At 32.9% G+C, this 18,443-nt stretch overlaps 1 protein-coding gene across 3 annotated transcripts in view; it reads left to right on the top strand.

Annotated features, from left to right (window-relative positions):
• TECRL (trans-2,3-enoyl-CoA reductase like) overlaps nucleotides 1-18,443 on the top strand; it is a 111,996-nt gene that overhangs the window by 69,370 nt on the left and 24,183 nt on the right. For all 3 annotated transcript variants that reach the window (XM_025887752.2, XM_073891167.1, XM_073891168.1), the window contains exons 5-7: nucleotides 12,952-13,067; nucleotides 13,938-14,043; nucleotides 15,318-15,390. In XM_025887752.2, coding sequence (XP_025743537.1) covers nucleotides 12,952-13,067; nucleotides 13,938-14,043; nucleotides 15,318-15,390 — 295 coding nt within the window. The remainder of the gene's footprint in view (nucleotides 1-12,951; nucleotides 13,068-13,937; nucleotides 14,044-15,317; nucleotides 15,391-18,443) is intronic.

Genomic DNA, 18,443 nt, shown 5'->3' with positions numbered 1-18,443 from the left:
ATACCCATCTTCTTTATCCATTCATCTGTCAATGTACATCTCACCTCTTTGCACAGTTTGGCTATTGTGGACATTGCTGCTATAAACATCAGGGTGCATGTACCCCTTGGGATCACTACATCAGTTTCTTTGGGGTAAATACACAGTAGTGCAATTGCTGGGTCATAGGTTAGCTCTATTTTCATCTTTTTCAGGAACCTCCATACTGTTTTCCAGAGGGGCTGCACCAGCTTGCATTCCCACCAACAGTGTAGGAGGGTTCTCCTTTCTCTGCATTACCGCCAACATCTGGCGTTTCCTGACTTGTTAAATTTAGCCATTCTGACTGGTGTGAGGTGGTGTCTCAGTGAGGTTTGGATTTGGAATTCCCTGATGTTGAGCAATGCTGAGCACATTTTCATGTGCCTGTTGGCCAATTGGATGTCTTCTTTGGAAAAATGTCTGTTCATGTCTTCTGCCCATTTCTTGATTGGATCATTTGTTCTTTGGGTATTGAGCTTGATAAGTTTCTTATAGATTTTGGTTACTAGCCCTTTATCTGATATGTCATTTGCAAGTATCTTCTCCCATTCTGTTGGCTGTCTTTTGGTTTTGTTGACTTTTTCTTTTGCTGGGCAAAAGCTTTTTATCTTGATGAGGTCCCAATAGTTCATTTTTGCCTTGCTTCCCTTGCCTTTGGCAATGTTACTAGGAAGAAATTGCTGCAGCTGAGGTCGAAGAGGTTGCTGCCTGTGTTCTCCTTTAAGATTTTGATGGACTCCTGTCTCACATTTAGGTTTTCCAACCATTTTGAATATATTTTTGTGTGGTGTAAGGAAATGGTCCAGTTTGATTCTTCTGCATGTAACCGTCCAATTTTCCCAACACCATTTGTTGAAGAGACTGTCTTTTTACCATTGGACATTCTTCCCTGCTTTGTCAAAGATTAGTTGACCATAGAGTTGAGGGTCGATTTCTGGGCTCTCTATGCTGTCCCATTGATCTATGTGTCTGTTTTTGTGCTAGTAACATACTGTCTTGGTGATGACAGCTTTGTAATAGAGCTGGAAGTCCGGATGTGATGCCACCAACTTTGCTTTTCTTTTTCTACATTCCTCTGGCTATTCAGGGTCTTTTCTGGTTCCATACAAATATTAGGATTATTTTTTCCATTTCTTTGAAAGAAGTGGATGGTATTTTGATGGGGGTTGCATTGAATATATAGATTGCTCTAGGTAGCATTGACATCTTCACAATATTTGTTCTTTTAATCCATGAGCATGGAATGTTTTTCCATTTCTTTGGGTCTTCCTCAATTTCTTTCATGAGTATTCTATAGTTTTCTGAGTACAGATTCTTTGCCTCTTTGGTTAGATTTATTCCTAGGTATCTTATGGTTTTGGATGCAATTGTAAATGGAATCGACTCCTTAATTTATTTTTCTTCTGTCTTGTTGTTGGTGTATAGGAATTCGACTGATTTCTGTGCACTGATTTTATATTCTGTCACTTCACTGAATTCCTGTATGCATTCTAGCAGTTTTGGGGTGGAGTCTTTTGGTTTTCCACATAAAGTATCATATCATCTGCAAAGACTGAGAATTTGACTTCTTCTTTGCCGCCTCAGGTGCATTTTATTTCTTTTTGTTGTCTGACTGCTGAGGCTAGGAATTCTAATACTATGTTGAATAGCAGTGGTGAGAGTGGACATCCCTGCTGTGTTCCTGACCTTAGGGGGAAAGCTCACAGTTTTTCCCCATTGAGAATGATATTCATTGTGGGTTTTTCATAGATGGCTTTTATGATATTGAGGTATGTACCCTCTATCCCTATACTCTGAAGAGTTTTGATCAAGAAAGGATGCTGTACTTTGTCAAATGCTTTTTCTGCATCTATTGAGATGATCATATGGTTCTTGTTCTTTCTTTTATTAATGTATTGCATCATATTGATTGATATGAGGATGTTGAACCAACTTTGCATCCCAGGCATAAATCCCAATTGGTCGTGGTGAATATTCCTTTTAATGTACTGTTGGATCCTACTGGCTAGTATTTTGGTGAGAATTTTTGCATCCATATTAATTAGGGGTAATGGTCTGTAATTCTCCTTTTTGATGGGGTCTTTGTCTGGTTTTGGGGTCAAGGTAATGGTGGCCTCATAAAACGAGTTTGAAAGTTTTCCTTCCATTTCTATTTTTTGGAATATTTTCAGAAGAATAGATATTAATTCTTCTTTAAATGTTTGGTAAAATTCCCCTGGGAAGCCATCTGGCCCTGGGCTTTTGTTTTCTGGGAGATTTTGATGACTGCTCAATTTCCTTAGTGGATATAAGTCTGTTCAGGTTTTCTATTTCTTCCTGGTTCAGTTTTGGTAGTTGATACATCTCTAGGAATGCATCCATTTCTTCCAGGTTATCTAATTTGCTGGCATATAGCTGCTCATAATATGTTCTTATAATTGTTTGTATTTCTTTGTTGTTGGTTATGATCTCTCCTCTTTCATTCATGATTTTATTTATTTGGGTCATTTCTCTTTTCTTTTGTTAAGTCTAAGGGTTTGTCAATCTTTTAATTCTTTCAAAGAACCAGCTCCTAGTTTCATTGATCTGTTCTACTGTTCTTTTTGTTCCTATTTCTTTGATTTCTGCTCTAATCTTTATTGTTTCTCTTCCCTTGCTGGGTTTAGACTTTATTTGCTGTTCTTTCTCCAGCTCCTTTTTGGATAGGGTTAGGCTGTGTATTTGAGACCTTTCTTGTTTTTTGAGAAAGGCTTGTATTGCTATATACACTCCTCTTAGGACTGCCTATGCTGCATCCCAAAGATATTGAACAGTTGTGTTTTCATTTTCATTTGGTTCCATGAATTTTTTTAAATCCTTCTTTAATTTCCTGGTTGACTCATTCATTCTTTAGTAGGATGCTCTTTAACCTCCATGTATTTGAGTTCTTTCTGACCTTCCTCTTAGATTGACTTCTAATTTCAAAGCATTGTGGTCTGAAAATATACAGGGAATGATCCCAATCTTTTGGTACCAGTTGAGACCTGATTTGTGACCTAGGATTTGATCTATTCTGGAGAATGTTCCATGGGCACTGGAGAAGAATGTGTATTCTGTTGTTTGTCATGGAATGTTCTATATATCTGTGAAGTCCGTTTGGTCCAGTGTGTCATTTAAGGTCTTTATTTCCTTGTTGGTCTTTTGCTTAGATGATCTGTCCATTTCAGTGAGGGGGGGTGTTAAAGTCCCCCACTATGATTGTATTGTTGTCAATGTGTTTTTATGCTCTTATTAATTGGCTGCTCCCATGTTAGAGGCATAGATATTTACAATTGTTAGATCTTCTTTTTGGATAGACCCTTTAAGTAGGATATAGTGTCCCTCCTCATCTCTTATTATAGTCTTTGGTTTAAAATCTAATTGGTCTGATATAAGGATTGCCACCCCAGCTTTCTTTTGATGTCCGTTAGCAGGGTAAATTGTTTTTCACCCCCTCAGTTTCAATCTGGAGGTGTCTTTGGGTCTAAAATGAGTCTCTTGCAGACAGCATATTGATGGGTCTTGTTTTTTTATCTAATCTGATACCCTGTGTCTTTTGATTGGGGCATTTTGACCGTTTACATTCAGGGTAACTATTGAAAGATATGAATTTAGTGCCATTGTATTGCCTGTAAGATGACTGTTAGTGTATCTGTACTGTACTCCCAGTCTGTGTGCCTTTCTGGTCTATGTTACTTTTAGGCTCTCTGTTTGTTTAGAGGACCCCTTTCAATATTTCTTGTAGGGCTGGTTTTGTATTTGCAAATTCCTTTAGTTTTTGTTTGTCCGGGAAGCTTTTTATCTCTCCTTCTCTTTTCAATGACAGCCTAGCTGGATATAGTATTCTTGGCTGCATATTTTTCTAATTTAGTTCTCTGAATATATCATGCTAGTCCTTTCTGGCCTGCCAGGTCTCTGTGGATACGTCTGTTGCCAATCGAATGTTTGTACCATTGTAGGTTACAGATCTCTTGTCTCCAGCTTCTTTCGGGATTTTCTCTTTGTCTGTGAGACTTGTAAGTTTAAAATTAGATGTTGGGGTGTTGACCTGTTTTTATTGATTTTGAGGGGGTTCTCTGTATCTCCTGGATTTTGATGCCTGTTTCCTTCCCCAAATTAGGGAAGGTCTCTGCTATAATTTCCTCCAATGTACCTTCTTCCCCTTTCTCTCTTTCTTTTTCTTCGGGGATCCCAATTATTCTAATATTGTTTTGCCTAATGGTATCACTTTTTTTTATCGAATTTTGCCCTCATGATCCAGTAGTTATTTATCTCTCTTTTTATCAGCTTCTTTATTTTCCATCATTTGGTCTTCTATATCACTAATTCTCTCTGGGAGCTCTGCTGCATTCAGGTACCCCCAGTCTTTCTGTGACCCTGAAGGTCCTGAGACCACGCTTTCCCAGAGAGTGTTCCACCCCCCCACTTAGCCACTTGAGCAACGTCCCTCAGCAGGCCGGACTTCCAAAATTTCTGATTTTGTGCTCTGCTGCTCTATCACCTGCCAGTAGCGGTTGTTGGAGGCCCCATCCCCCGCCGCCTATCTTCCCAAATATCACCACGGATTCACTTCCCCGCACCTCCTACCTTCCATAAAGTGGTCGCTTTTCTATTCAGAGAGTTGCTGCTATTCTTTTCTTTGAACTCCTGTTGAGTTCGTAGGTATTCAGAATGGTTTGATCTCTAGCTGAATTCCTGGGACCAGATGAAATTTAGGTCTCCTACTCCTCCGCCATCTTGCTCCTCCGGGATAGCACTTTTTTAATTTAATTTTATTTTCTTATGTTATGTTAGTCACCATTGTTTTTGATCCATGATTCATTGTTTTGGTGTAACACCCAGTGCTCCATGCAGTACGTACCCTCCTTAATACCCATCACCAGGCTAACCCATCCCCCTACACCCCCTCACCTATAAAACCCTCAGTTTGTTTCCCAGAGTCCATCGTCTCTCATGGCTCATCTCTCCCTCCGATTCCCCCCTTCGTTTTTCCCTTCCTTCTCCTAATGTCCTCCATGCTATTCCTTATGTTCCACAAATAAGTGAAACCATATGATAATTGACTTTCTCTGCTTGACTTATTTCACTTAGCATAATCTCCCCCAGTCCCACCCATCTTTTTTTTAAAAAACATTTTCTTTATTTATTCATGAGAGACAGAGACAGAGAGAGAGAGAGGCAGAGGGAGAAGGAGGCTCCCCACTGAGCAGGGAGCCCAATGCGGGACTGGATCCCAGGACCCTGGGATCATGACCTGAGCCGAAGGCAGACGCTTAACCATCTGAGCCACCCAGGCGCCCCCAGTCCCACCCATCTTGATGTAAACATTGGGTATTCATGCTTTCTGATGGCTGATTAGTATTGCAATGTATATATATGGACCACATTGTCTTTATCCATTCATCTGTTGAAGGGCATCTCAGCTCCTTCCACAGTTTGGCTATTGCAGACATTGCTGCTATAAACACTGGGGTGTATATGGCCCTTCTTTTCACTACATCTGTGTCTTTGAGGTAAATACCCAGTAGTGTAATTGCTGGGTCATAGGGTAGCTCTATTTTTAATTTTTGAGGAACCTCTACACTGTTTTCCAAAGTGGCTGTACCAACTTGCATTCCCACCAACAGTGTAAGAGGGTTCCCGTTTCTCCACAACCTCTCCTGCATTTGTTGTTTCTTGTCTTGTCAATTTTTGCCATTCTAACTGGTGTAACGTGGTATCTCAATGTGGTTTTGATTTGGATTTCCCTGATGGCTAATGATGATGAACATTTTTTCATGTGTCTGTCAGCCATTTGTATGGCTCCAAAAGAAGTGTCTGTTCATGTCTTCTGCCCATTTTTAGACTTGATTATTTGTTTTTTGGGTGGTGAGTTTGAGAAGTTCTTTATAGATCTTGGATACCAGCCTTTTATCTGTAGTGTCATTTGCAAATATTTTCTCCCATTCTGTGGGTTGCCTCTGTGTTTTGTTGAGTGCTTCCTTTGCAGTGCAGAAGCTTTTTATCTTGATGAAGTCCAAAAAGTTCACTTTTGCTTTTGTTTCACTAGCTTTTGGTGATGTATCTTGAAATAAGTTGCTGTGGCCGATGTCAAAGAGGTTACTGTCTATGTTCTCCTCTAGGATTTTGATGTATTGCACTTTTAATATTTTCTATATTAAGATAGCTTTCCTTTTGCCATCATTAACAATCAATATTATCAAACACAGTACTTTAAGTTGTCCCTATAAACATTCAATTTTTAAAATTATTGCAAATGCAGGACAATTTATTCATTATTATTTAATTCTCAAATAGAGTAATTCAAGTCTGCATTTATAAAAATATTGTCACATCTTTTATTTTTCTGACAATCTGTCCTTTAATATACATTATCTTCCTGTATTTAGTTCATTATTTATATTTCATTGTTATTGCTTAAATAGTTGCTTTAATTTTCAAAGTTCCTTGGTTGAGTTTTTGAGTACTAATTTGTGGCACAAAAAAACTGAGTTTAGAGTATTCTGAATCCTTGTTAAGTATAGTATTTATAAAACAGCCTATTAATGCATGCATTATGTAAGCAAAGGATTTAATGCTTAAATGTGATATCAACAGACCTTTACTAAAGGAGATTTTAGACAAGCACATTCTGATCTTCAAAGGTTAAAATATTCAAAGTCTTTGTCCACATTTATGAGGAAAAGGGAATTCTGTCTACAGAAGTTTTGTCAGGACGAGTGGCATTAATGGTGAGTTCATTAGAAATTCCAGCTGCATCACTTGGATAAGCACTGAGCAGAGAAATTGTTAAGGTGGAATTCTAGGACAATTGTACTAGAAAATTATAGCTTATTTGAAAGGAAAGTCTAGTTGACAAAGAGAACTCTGGAAATAGGGTGAATATTTTTAAATCAACCCTATGTTTCACACAATCTTTTGTTCCAAATGAATCAGTCTTATTAAATGCTAAAAATATACACATTACATTGCAGTCATACCCACTTTGTGTCTACTAAATTATACAATAAAAGCAATATTTACCACTTATAACATTGTACATTTATAAGATATTAAAATGTGCTTCTATAATAAAAGCGTTCTCCTAGGGTTGGGCTTTTTTGTTTGTTTTTTTGTTTTTTTGGAGACAATCTCTTTAGCAAGGTCAAAAATAAGATTTTAATAATATTTTTCATGAAGTAAGAGTGTGCTGTCACAGAATATTAAGAAAATATTTGCCTCATTGAACTTATTGAAAAATAGGATAGTGGGTTAATATAATAATCCTCATTATATAGGGCGCCTGGGTGGCTCAGTTGGTTGAGCGACTGCCTTCGGCTCAGGTCATGATCCTGGAGTCCCGGGATCGAGTCCCACATCGGGCTCCCTGCTCAGCGGGGAGTCTGTTTCTCCCTCTGACCCTCTTCCCTCTCGAGCTCTCTATCTCTCATTCTCTCTCTCTCAAATAAATAAATAAATAAATAATCTTAAAAAAAAAGATTTAAAAAAAATAATCCTCATTATATAGATCCTATCAACCAAAAATCCGATTCACTTTTCACCATTTTTATGTTCATTCCTGTTTGTCCTATAGTTCTATGCAATTTATCCCTTGCAAAGAATCAGGTATCTACCACCACAGTCAGATACACAATTGTTCCATTCCCACAAAGGAACTCTGTCATATTAATCTCTATATTTATACACTCTTTTCCCTATCCGAGGGCAACAACCAATCTGTTCTTCATTTCTATATTTTTGTCATGTAGCAAATGCTATAAACAGAAATAAATGGGTGGGTTTATTTTGTTGTTGTTTTGGTTTTGGTTTTGTTTGTTTGTTTTTTTGAGATTGATGTTTAATTTTCTCTAAGTACAGTGCCTTTTTGGGATCCATCCTGGTTGTTGCATGTATCAATACTCAGTTCCTTTTATTGGTGAGTAGTATCTGGTTGTATGAACGTAGCAGTTTGTTTATCCATTCACCCCCTGACAGGTATTTGGTTTGCTTTTAGTATTTCACAATAAATAAAGCTGTTATCAATCTGTGTGTAGGTATTTGTATAAACATAAGTTTTTATTTATCTGATACACACTGTTGAGTTTTAAGAGTACCTTTTATATTCCAGATAAAGCCTTTTGTCTGATAAGTGGTTTGCAAATATTTCCTCTAGTTTTAGCTTGTCTTTTCATTCTCTTAATGAGATTTGTGGCTTTCTTTTTTTCTTTCTTTCTTTCTTTCTTTCTTTTTCTTTCTTTCTTTCTTTCTTTCTTTTTCTTTCTTTCTTTCTTTCTTTCTTTCTTTCTTTCTTTCTTTCTTTCTTTCTTTCTTTCTCTTTTCTTTTTCTTTCTTTCTTTCTTTCCTTCTTTCTTTTTTTTGTGTGTGTGTGTGCAAAAAGTTTTCAATTTTAATGCAGTTTAAGTTGCCAGTGTTTTAAGGATTTTGTCTTTGCTGTCATATGTAAGAATCCTTTGCCTTGCCATAGATCTGGGAGTTTTCTCCTATGTTTTCTTCTAACAATTTAATAGTTTTTTATGTTTTACATTTTAATCATAGTCTATTTTTATTGTAAAGAAATATTTAATTTTATCATCCAGATTAGTATCTTTGTTTCCTGTGTTCTACAGTTCTTTTGTTCTGTTTTATAGTCTTTCCCCATCTGGGATTAATTGTCATATTTCATTTTCTATTAGCCTCTTGGTTATTTTGGCTATATCTTCTTTTTTGCCAACTCTACTGGTTACCCAAGAGCTTATAATGTGCATCTTTAAAATGTTGAACACAAATAGAAATTATTTATGTTTACTGATGTGAAAATACTTCATAGGTAATTGAATGACTTTATGATATTTAATCTCTTCCTGACTAATCTTCTATTGTGGTATATTTTAATTTTCTAGGTACTGTTAAGTAAAAATCCACTACTATAATTTTATATGGCCAGTATTTATTTAGATTTATCATTTTCACTCTAATTTAGTTATTTCTTCTAATGCTGAGCTTGTATCTGTGATCATTATCATTCTTCCTAAAGAACATCTTTAGTGATTTATTCTAGTTCTGCCATTGGTGAATTTTCTCAACTCAGTTCATAAGAAAATGTATTTATTGAACTATTTTGGGAAAATTTTTTTGTGGAAAAAATAATTCCATATTGGCAGTTATATTTGTCTTCACTTTACAAAATTTTGTAATTTTGATTTTTCACTCCCATGCTTCTGTTGAAAAGTCCACTATGCTCTTTTGAAACGATGTGTCTTTTCTCTGGCTCATATTAAATTTGTCTTTTGTTTGATTATCACTGTTTGACGATGATGCACGCAGTTACAGTTATGTTCTTATTTATCTTGTTTTGGGTTTATAGGGTTATCTGAGTCTACTGTTTGGTATAAATATTTAATTTGAAAAATTATCATAATCTCTTTAATATTTGGTTTTCCACTATTCTCTTTGCATTCTCCTCCTGGGACTCCTATTACATTTCCATATTTTTCTTCTCAGAGTTTGCAAATATCTGCTGAAATACTCAACCTTGTTTTTTTATTTGTTTGAATATATAAAAGATCATTTTTTAAATGTATGTGTCTGATAATTCTACTCTGTGGACCTTCAGTTTATCTCTTTTGAATGTCTGTTGTTTCTTTGGATTTGATTAAAATATCTTTACTCTTATTATACTTTTATATTTCTGACCTAGTGCAGGAAAATATATATGAACCACCTGTAAAGATAACTTGAGGCCAAGGATCATGTTACCCTCTATTCAAACTGATTTATCATCCTGTAGATGGACTAAGGGCATTATTTGACCCACATCACATCAATCCAATTGACTGAAATGATTTTAGGCTGAGCTTTAGTACCTGTAAAGACAGATCTATTTTTGTTTCATCATGGCTCTTAACCCAAATCCTAGAGATTTTATAAGGCCATTTCTGTCCTTAAAAGATGCCAACCAACAATTTTTGTCCCTTCATTCTCAGGCACCCTCAAAAGATTTAGTCTTCTTCTCAGGATGTTGTCAGTCTTCAAATCCTAGAGTCAATCACTTTCTAGAGTCCTGTTTAAAAAATCCTAATTCTCAATTCTCAATGACTCAGTAGCTCTTTGAACCCTGAAAAACATTTCGATCAACTTTTCTTGCTGATCTCATTACAATGGTTTGAATAATTTAGAACAAAATTCTCCATTATATGTCATTCATGTAATGGTTAAATTAAAACGAAACAAAACAAAAACTTCTTTTAGTATTATGTTAGCTTCAATAGTTCTCATTCAGTACAAAGTGCTATTACTGTTGAGAAATGCTCTCATAATTTTAATAGCTCTCCCATCATTAGAAGATTAAGGATGGCACTACTTTATTTTGTCAGTAATTTTCAGCAACTGTGAAATATGCAATTTATTTTGATTTCAACTGTCAGTTGTAATTTTAAAAAATAAGTGAAGCCAACACCATCCCAATAATAATAGCACTAAAAAGTTTTATTTTTTTCAAGAGAGGACGAAATGCATTAATCCCAGGCTAAGCACAAAGATTCTAATCAGTTTGCAAAAATTGCAGCTGTGTGTTTCAATTTATATTTCTAAAACATCTTATTCTCTTCTTCCTTTTTCAATTTGGACATATCCCAAGTTGAATATTCTACAGGAGTTCCAAAAAAAAAAATCTCAATTACCTAGGATGCCTAGTATCTTATGCCTAGTATCAGTTTAAATTTTACATTTAAAGCAACACATTAGTTTAATACAGTGATAATTCTATAAAGGAAAAACATGAAAATAATTTCATATTGGACATAAGTTGGAATTTAAATGTAGTATTTTATATATATATATATATTCAAAGTAAGAAGAAAGTATATCTGCTCATTTTGAATATGTAATTTCTACTAAACTTTTGGTTTATAACAGACTTCTTGTCTTTGTAAATTTATCTGATTTGTTAGGGCTTATAACTGGCGTATTTGTTTATTTGGCTTTGGTTTTGGATTTGTTTCTTTTTAGTAGGAGAAGAAAAATTCCTTTTTCAGAAGTGTGTCTTATTAATATTTGTCTATCTGGTCATTGTTTTTATTTATTCTAAAACTATTTTCAGATTACTTTCTAAGTTTAATAAAACATTGCTCTCCCTTTTTTTTCTATTTGCACCCAAATATACTTTTTTTTGAAAGATGCATTGTCCAAAAGTTATTTCTTATTCTCTACTGCTTTCAGGTCAGGATATCGCCTTCATACTTTAGTATTGTTTTAACCCCCATATTTCAACATGAACAATATTTGTGATAAAATACTGGGCCTCTCTGAACATATTACTGTAAGCCAGCAGGTTCTCCTGATTTATTTTTAGGGTATGATGGAGATAAGACTGTAGTTTAATTTCCTGATCCAAAGAAACATCATATTTGTGATAGCATTTTTATTAACTTAATAAAGAATGACAGGTGGTCACGGTTAACTATTGTTCATAACATTTTTCATTACTGATATATTACTAGAGGATTTGCTCAAAATTAACTTGACTAGATCAGATGGCATTGAAATAAATATTTTAATTATTTTTAAATATTTAAATATTTAAATATTTTGTTTTAATAAAATAATTACTCTAATTATTCTAGAGTATTAACTGAACTCTATTATCAGACATTCAAAGTGGTAAACACTTTTTTCTTTACATGTGAATAATCAGGCATGTTGCATGCCATAAATTAATATAGTCTATCAGTAAAAAGTTGCTTTCCCCTGACTTTATCAGATGCTGCATATTTACCGTCATGTAAAAGTCTTTCATGGCTAATGGGATGATCAATACTATTAAATGGAAAAAATATACCTTAAGAAATCTACATATATAAATGTTTATACTTGTGTGTACATATACACACAGATATAATTATGTATATAAAACATGCATATATATATCATATAATCTAACTATGTAGTTATACAAAGTTCTCATGAGAAATAAGAATATAATTTCTAATCAATGTGCACACCTGCATATTTGAGTAAAACGTGTGCAGCTTTAAGTTTTCTTTCTTAGAAAATGATGAAAATTGGCAAAGACAAAGCAAAGCAGTAATGGCAGTTGAATTTATCATTGTCATGTCTGTATTCTTTCTCTTTGAACACTCAGAGATAAATTATTTTCCTTTCTCTGTATGAATTCCAGAGTGACTTTAACCTGGTTTTAGTATCAAAACAAAACTAAATAATGGACCATCATAATATTTAGAAAACTATCAGAAGGCCAGTCAGCCTGTGAATCTTTACACAATCAAACAGCCTTGTTTCCAATTATCTTTCCAAATCTTAGGATTATCTCTCTGTAGATCTCTCTGTAGATCAGATATATCTCTCCATATATATGGTTGACTCTCAGCTCCAGAATTCAGAAGGCAATCCTTTTAACTACCTACTCAAACTCATTAGAATTAAAGTCTAAAATTTCCAGAAGAGAAAACTAGATTATTTCAATTTGAATCAGTGTCAAATCAAACAAATTCAAGATGACCTGGCCATGTAAATTTAAAAAAAAAGTCACTGTAGCCCAATTCCATTCAGTTATAAGGAACAGTTCACATAAAAACATGGAATGTGTATGGGGCTGGGGAGACACAAAGAGATATGTTTATAATACTTTGGTTAGTTAATAAAAACTCCTGTGTTCTATTTATGAAGAAATTATTAGCTTCAATATTTATTTTTTATTTTAAAGTCACCATTTATAATTGTCCTTTCCTTAAGTCTTGGCTAGTTCTTGCAAGGAAGACTTCTTGTGAATTATATTAGCACCCAGTATAATTCAATTTAAAGAATAGATAATGCTACATGCACTTTTACCAGTTCATTCAGTAAGCTAAGTCTATAGACGTGTTTATCTTTATATATAAATCTTAATAATATCTACAAAAGTTTATTTTTTGATTTAAATCACCTTCTTATTTTCAGGTGTTTTTGGCTGAATACACAGGACCTCTGATTATATATCTCCTCTTTTATTTGAGGATCCCATATATATATGATATGAAAGAGAGTTCTAGAAGATTCTGTCACCCAGTGGTACAGTAAGTAATATATTTAGTACCTATAGATGAAGAGGAGATAAACTGGGACACAGGTATAATTTTAAAGTTTGTTTATAAACCAAATTAAAGTGGATTACATTTAAGAAACTATTTCTTAAGTAACGTTAAATAATGTATGCACACCAACTTGCAAATTTATATACAAAGAACTAAGTATACCTTAAAGTTGAGGTAATATAAGTTCATAATGATCACAGTAAAAGAAATCTGGAAATTTAGAAATATCACAAGAAGCTTAAAATTATAAAGTTGTGAATTCATATATAAAGAGCTCAAGATATAAAACTAAATAAAATAAAATAAAATAAAGTAAAATAAAATAAAATATGTACTTCTCATGGGCAACATTAATAGGAAAGAAACAATGGTTTTATAAGTATGATGATAGATGACAGTTACAACTGTGGGGAGCATAGCATAATGTAAAACTTGTTAAATCACCATGTTATACACTTGAAATTAATGTAATATTGTGTGTCAGGTATACAAAAAAAACTTGTATATTTTCTGCTTCATTCATGAGACTTTTTGATATGAGTACATTTATAATTATTATATATTTATTCCTCGGGTAGGGGTGAACATATAGATTGTGACTAGTATTTTAAGGTATTTTGAATGTCGCCAAAAGTAAATTTATAGAGACTGTTGTGACAGTACTATTATTGTGAAATAAATTTAGAAAATTTCTAGAATAAAAATATTAAAATAAACATTAGTGTTTTTTATTGGAAATATTTCCTAATCAATATAATATTGTAGTCAACTAACAAAAAATGTCTTATGTGTAAAGGCAAGTCAGACCTTTAGAAGGGAACTTAATATGTTCATGTTTTATTTTCTTTCTAGCTTGGCTTGCTTCTGTCATTGCATACACTATATCCGATATCTTTTGGAAACCTTATTTGTTCATAAAGTTTCTGCAGGACATACACCTTTGAAAAATTTGATAAAGGTGGGGATTGATATGTTTTGTAATTTTAATTATTATTGAGAAATTTTGTGTATTGGGTCATCCATAAAATGAAACAAAATCATGTTTATTTTCCTCATGCTTAGAATTTTCTGTTCAACTGTGCCAGCATATCTTAAGCATCCACTCCTGAGATGCCACTTCCTGAGTGACCTGTTTCACTGGAGCTGTGTTCAACCAATAACCCTACATAAAAGATTTGCCATGTCCTTTTGTTACAAGCCATGTATTCTCTGGTATCTTTAATTATGGAAATACTTAGCATTGAATTCAGATTGTTTAAGTGCCGCTTGAGGAGGAAGGATGTCATATATGAACCCTCATGTAAAAATACATCTGTGTGATAACAATGATGAAAACACACCCTGTATTTATGAAAGTTGTCAGTGTGATGACAGTGTGTTTCCTCTTCCAAAAGTGGTGATGCAGGAGTTAATAACCATCCCATCATATAGCTGTCAAGAAAATGGGAAGTTTTATGAAAAGGAAATGGAAATGTACATTGAATGACATGCTGCAATTCAATTTTCCAATTTTAATTCCAATTTATTTTAATTTCTGATTTAAAGTTCGCTTTCAATAGGAAATATTTCCTTATTAAAAATTTCCTGTCTTTTTTGACAAATATCTGTTTTGTAAAAATTTCAACAAGTCTTTCTATTGTCACTGTAATAAAACAATAAACTCCAAAACTCTTAGAAACCTCCAAAATCATTTAGACTAGCTTCAATTCTGGCAGAAGATATTAAAATTTATCATATCAATACAAGATCAGTATTATAGCCTAGGACTTTTTGAATTAGGATGTTTCCCTTTACAATCTATCAGGATATGTTTTACCAACGATTAAATAATTCATTATCTTATTCACTTATGTTGGAAAATGAATATTAGTATATTTTATGTAATACATTTTTTATTATTTTATTATTTCATTTATATTTATTACTTGATAGTCACAGACTACTCTTGAAAAATATTTCTAAAATATATTGCTACATTTGCCTTATAACCTAAGTACCCATTTATATTAATAAGGGTTGAGCAAAGTAATGCCTTTCCTTAGTGATATCAAATAGGTACTTGTAAAATGCTACTTTATTGGGTGAGGAGGCATTTCATTTATCTTGCTTAGAACATACCATTTTTCATACAAAGAAAAAGCTGCAATGTGGCATATAAGTATATGGGATGATTTCAAATGATATCATAGATTTTGTATATATTCACTAACTTTTATTATGTTTTATTTGTAGGGCTGTGCCTTTTATTGGGGATTTACTTCTTGGATTGCCTACTACATTAATCACCCACAGTATACACCACCATGTATGTAGGATTTCTTTCTAAATAAACACATACTAAATTGCCAACATCAAAACTCTCTTCTACACTACACAGAAATGATGAACAACCTGGCACACTTTAAAAAAGAAGTAAATAATGAGAAAAAATGTCATTTTTAATAGCTTCCGTATCATACTCTATTACATTTTTAGGTAGACTTAAAAAAACAAACTTGAAAGACATACTTTGATTTATTTTCTCTCCATAGGAACTCTAGCAAAAATATGAGTTGATTGTAAACCTCCAAAATGACAGATAGTGAAATGAAAGAATGAAGATTAAAAAGAAAAATTCCATATAGTCACAAAATCAATCATATAAAATCAGCTGTCAGGATTTTAAAAATTCACAATAATTATGTAATTATTATATTAAATGCAATTCAATAAGAAAAATAGAAGCAATTTGTTTCTGTAACATACTGGTTTCTGTTTATAACTTTATTATATGTACTGACCATTGACTCAGATGAAGCAGTTTGGTGGAAAACACAATGGACCAGACCTAAATCTTCATTTCATAAAAGTGAACAAAAATAGCTGTCCTCATCAAAGAATTCCATTTCTTTATTTGCTTTGGACTTTTCTCTTCTCAGCTTTTACTGCAGCCCTCAAGGCACACACAGAGCTACAAGGGTGCTACAAGGGTGGAGGTTTCACATTTAATTGACAGTTATTTTTTGTGGTCTATTTCTGGGGTTTATGAAGTTTGAAATGGAAATGAATGGAGTAGTCAAGCTTTATTTTAAATTTTATAAAATAAGTTAAACCATCTTAATATCTGTGCTTGAAGTACCAACAACAAAATCTTTACTAAGATCAGCAAATCTAGTTGAGTGTGCTAAAAGTAAATCATTGCAATGTTCAAAACTTTAATTCTTCTAAATACTAACAATTAACAATGAATATTGAAGGGGAAATTTTCTTAATATTATATAAAACATTTTTAAAAAATATTTTATCAAAAGATGTACCTACTAATGTTAGAGTATTAATAGACCGATATTTTTGCTCCACAGGTGTTTAAGAGGAGCCTCTGACAATGCTAAATTCATGTATCTGATACAAAATAATAGAAGCTGATTGTTATTAACATATGCAAAATATTTATTGAAAACTTAATGTTTGTCAATAATTGTAAAATTTCTGTTTCTTTTGTAATAAGAAACATTATTATGTAAGTGCTAATATCCCCGATTATGATTAGGAAAATGAGGCCCTGAAAGTCTAATTTTACTGTGCTCAAGTCTCTAAATGCATAAGATGTAAGTAGGACTTAAATTCTGTGAAAACATATATAACATTACAATACTGATTCCAACTGGAAAGTGAACAAATATCATGTCTAGTCCTATTCTCAACAGATTTGACTGCATAAAATTAATAACATCTGTACACACACTAACTTGAATAAAATACTAGATATTATTTATACATGCTAACGAATAAAATACTACATATTATTATTATGTATTTTCACCATATATACCATTAAGGAAGTCATTTTTCATACTTCTTGAAAATATTTTAAAGTAAATAGGAAACAAATTATGATAATTGAAAACTTCCCAATGGCAAGAATATTCCATTAACTGCAAACTGGCATGCATATGTTCAGAAAACTTAATACATAAATGTTAATATCAGCAGCAATAAAAGAAAAACAACCTGTTTTTCTCTTTCTTGCCAAATGTAAAATATTATAAAAATTATAAAAATAAAACAGAAAGTTTGGGATGCCTGGGTGACTCAATCAGTTGAGCCTCTGCCTTCGGTTCAGGTCTTCACCCCAGGGTCCTGATACTGAGTGCTGCATTGGGCTCCTTGCTCAGCGGGGAGTCTGCTTCTTCTTCTGCCCCTCCCCCCTGCTTCTGCTCTCTCTCTGTCTCTTTCTGACACATAAAGAAATAAAATCTTTAAAAAAAATTAGAGAAAGTTTTAATGATGACTAAAATTTTTTATAGAAAGTTTGTTTCAAATTACACTCTCTGTAGCTTTGTTTTTTGGAAATAAACACTAAAAATATTTAAAAATTATACTCTTTGCCCCGTACCTGTTTTTATCATATCATTATTTATTCTTATTAAAAAATGAAAACTAGGTATATTTTCACTGTCCTGCTACATGAAATGTTCTGAACCGCTCTCTTGTCTATTTAATATCTATTCATTTTCTAAATCAGAGTTCAACCATGTACTGAGAGTCCTCCCTGATCTCCCTGATTAAATCCTTCATTTTAGCTCTTACATTAAATACTATATAAACCTTTCTTAGTAACACTTATCAGGGTTGCACACTTCCCTTTGTTATCTTGTGATTATTATTTGTTTCCTTGTTAGACAGTAATTTTTATTAAGAGTTGCTTTGGGCTTAGTTTATAACTGATTTTATCACAAGCACACATTATAGTGCCTGTCCTATAAATGCCTAATAGCTATTATTGAATGAATAAAGTTTTGTCTAGAAGTAGCATAAACAAAAAAAATATATTTTGATTTAGCTAGAGAAGAATGTTTAATTATATGGCAAATGTTGCTTAGTTATATGGCAAATATAATATGAAGGAATAAGTGATTATAAAAGTGTTTTATAAAATCCTGTAAAAAGTGTATAACAAATATGTATATTTCCAAGGGAAAAATCTGAGTTTTAACTGATTTACCATGGATAATGGGATTTTAATGTATTTTATTTCCCTTTACATTTTTATCTGTTTTCCAAAATTTTTCCATTAATGTATTAATGTATTTTATTTCATAATTAGATATATGTACTTTATAAAAACAAAACATTCAATACTTCTACATATTTTATATATATGCTTTATGGATATATATATATATATGTGTGTGTATATATATGTATATGTACTTATGTCCATGCATAGACACTTATATAACTTTTGACTAAATTATCCTTAAAATTTCTAGACCATAGAACTGGAACTTCCATAAAAGACATAAAGAAAGATGTTTGAGGTAGTATTATTTATCATACAAAAAATTAAAGTAGCACTAAATATGCAGCATAATATTG

This window comes from Callorhinus ursinus, unplaced genomic scaffold, assembly GCF_003265705.2.
Source record: "Callorhinus ursinus isolate GAN/ISIS: 27379988/994484 unplaced genomic scaffold, GSC_fseal_2.0 scaffold4, whole genome shotgun sequence".
Classification (NCBI taxonomy): domain Eukaryota; kingdom Metazoa; phylum Chordata; class Mammalia; order Carnivora; family Otariidae; genus Callorhinus; species Callorhinus ursinus.
Note: the sequence above shows the minus strand (reverse complement) of the source record. Positions and strands in the feature narration are given on the sequence as shown.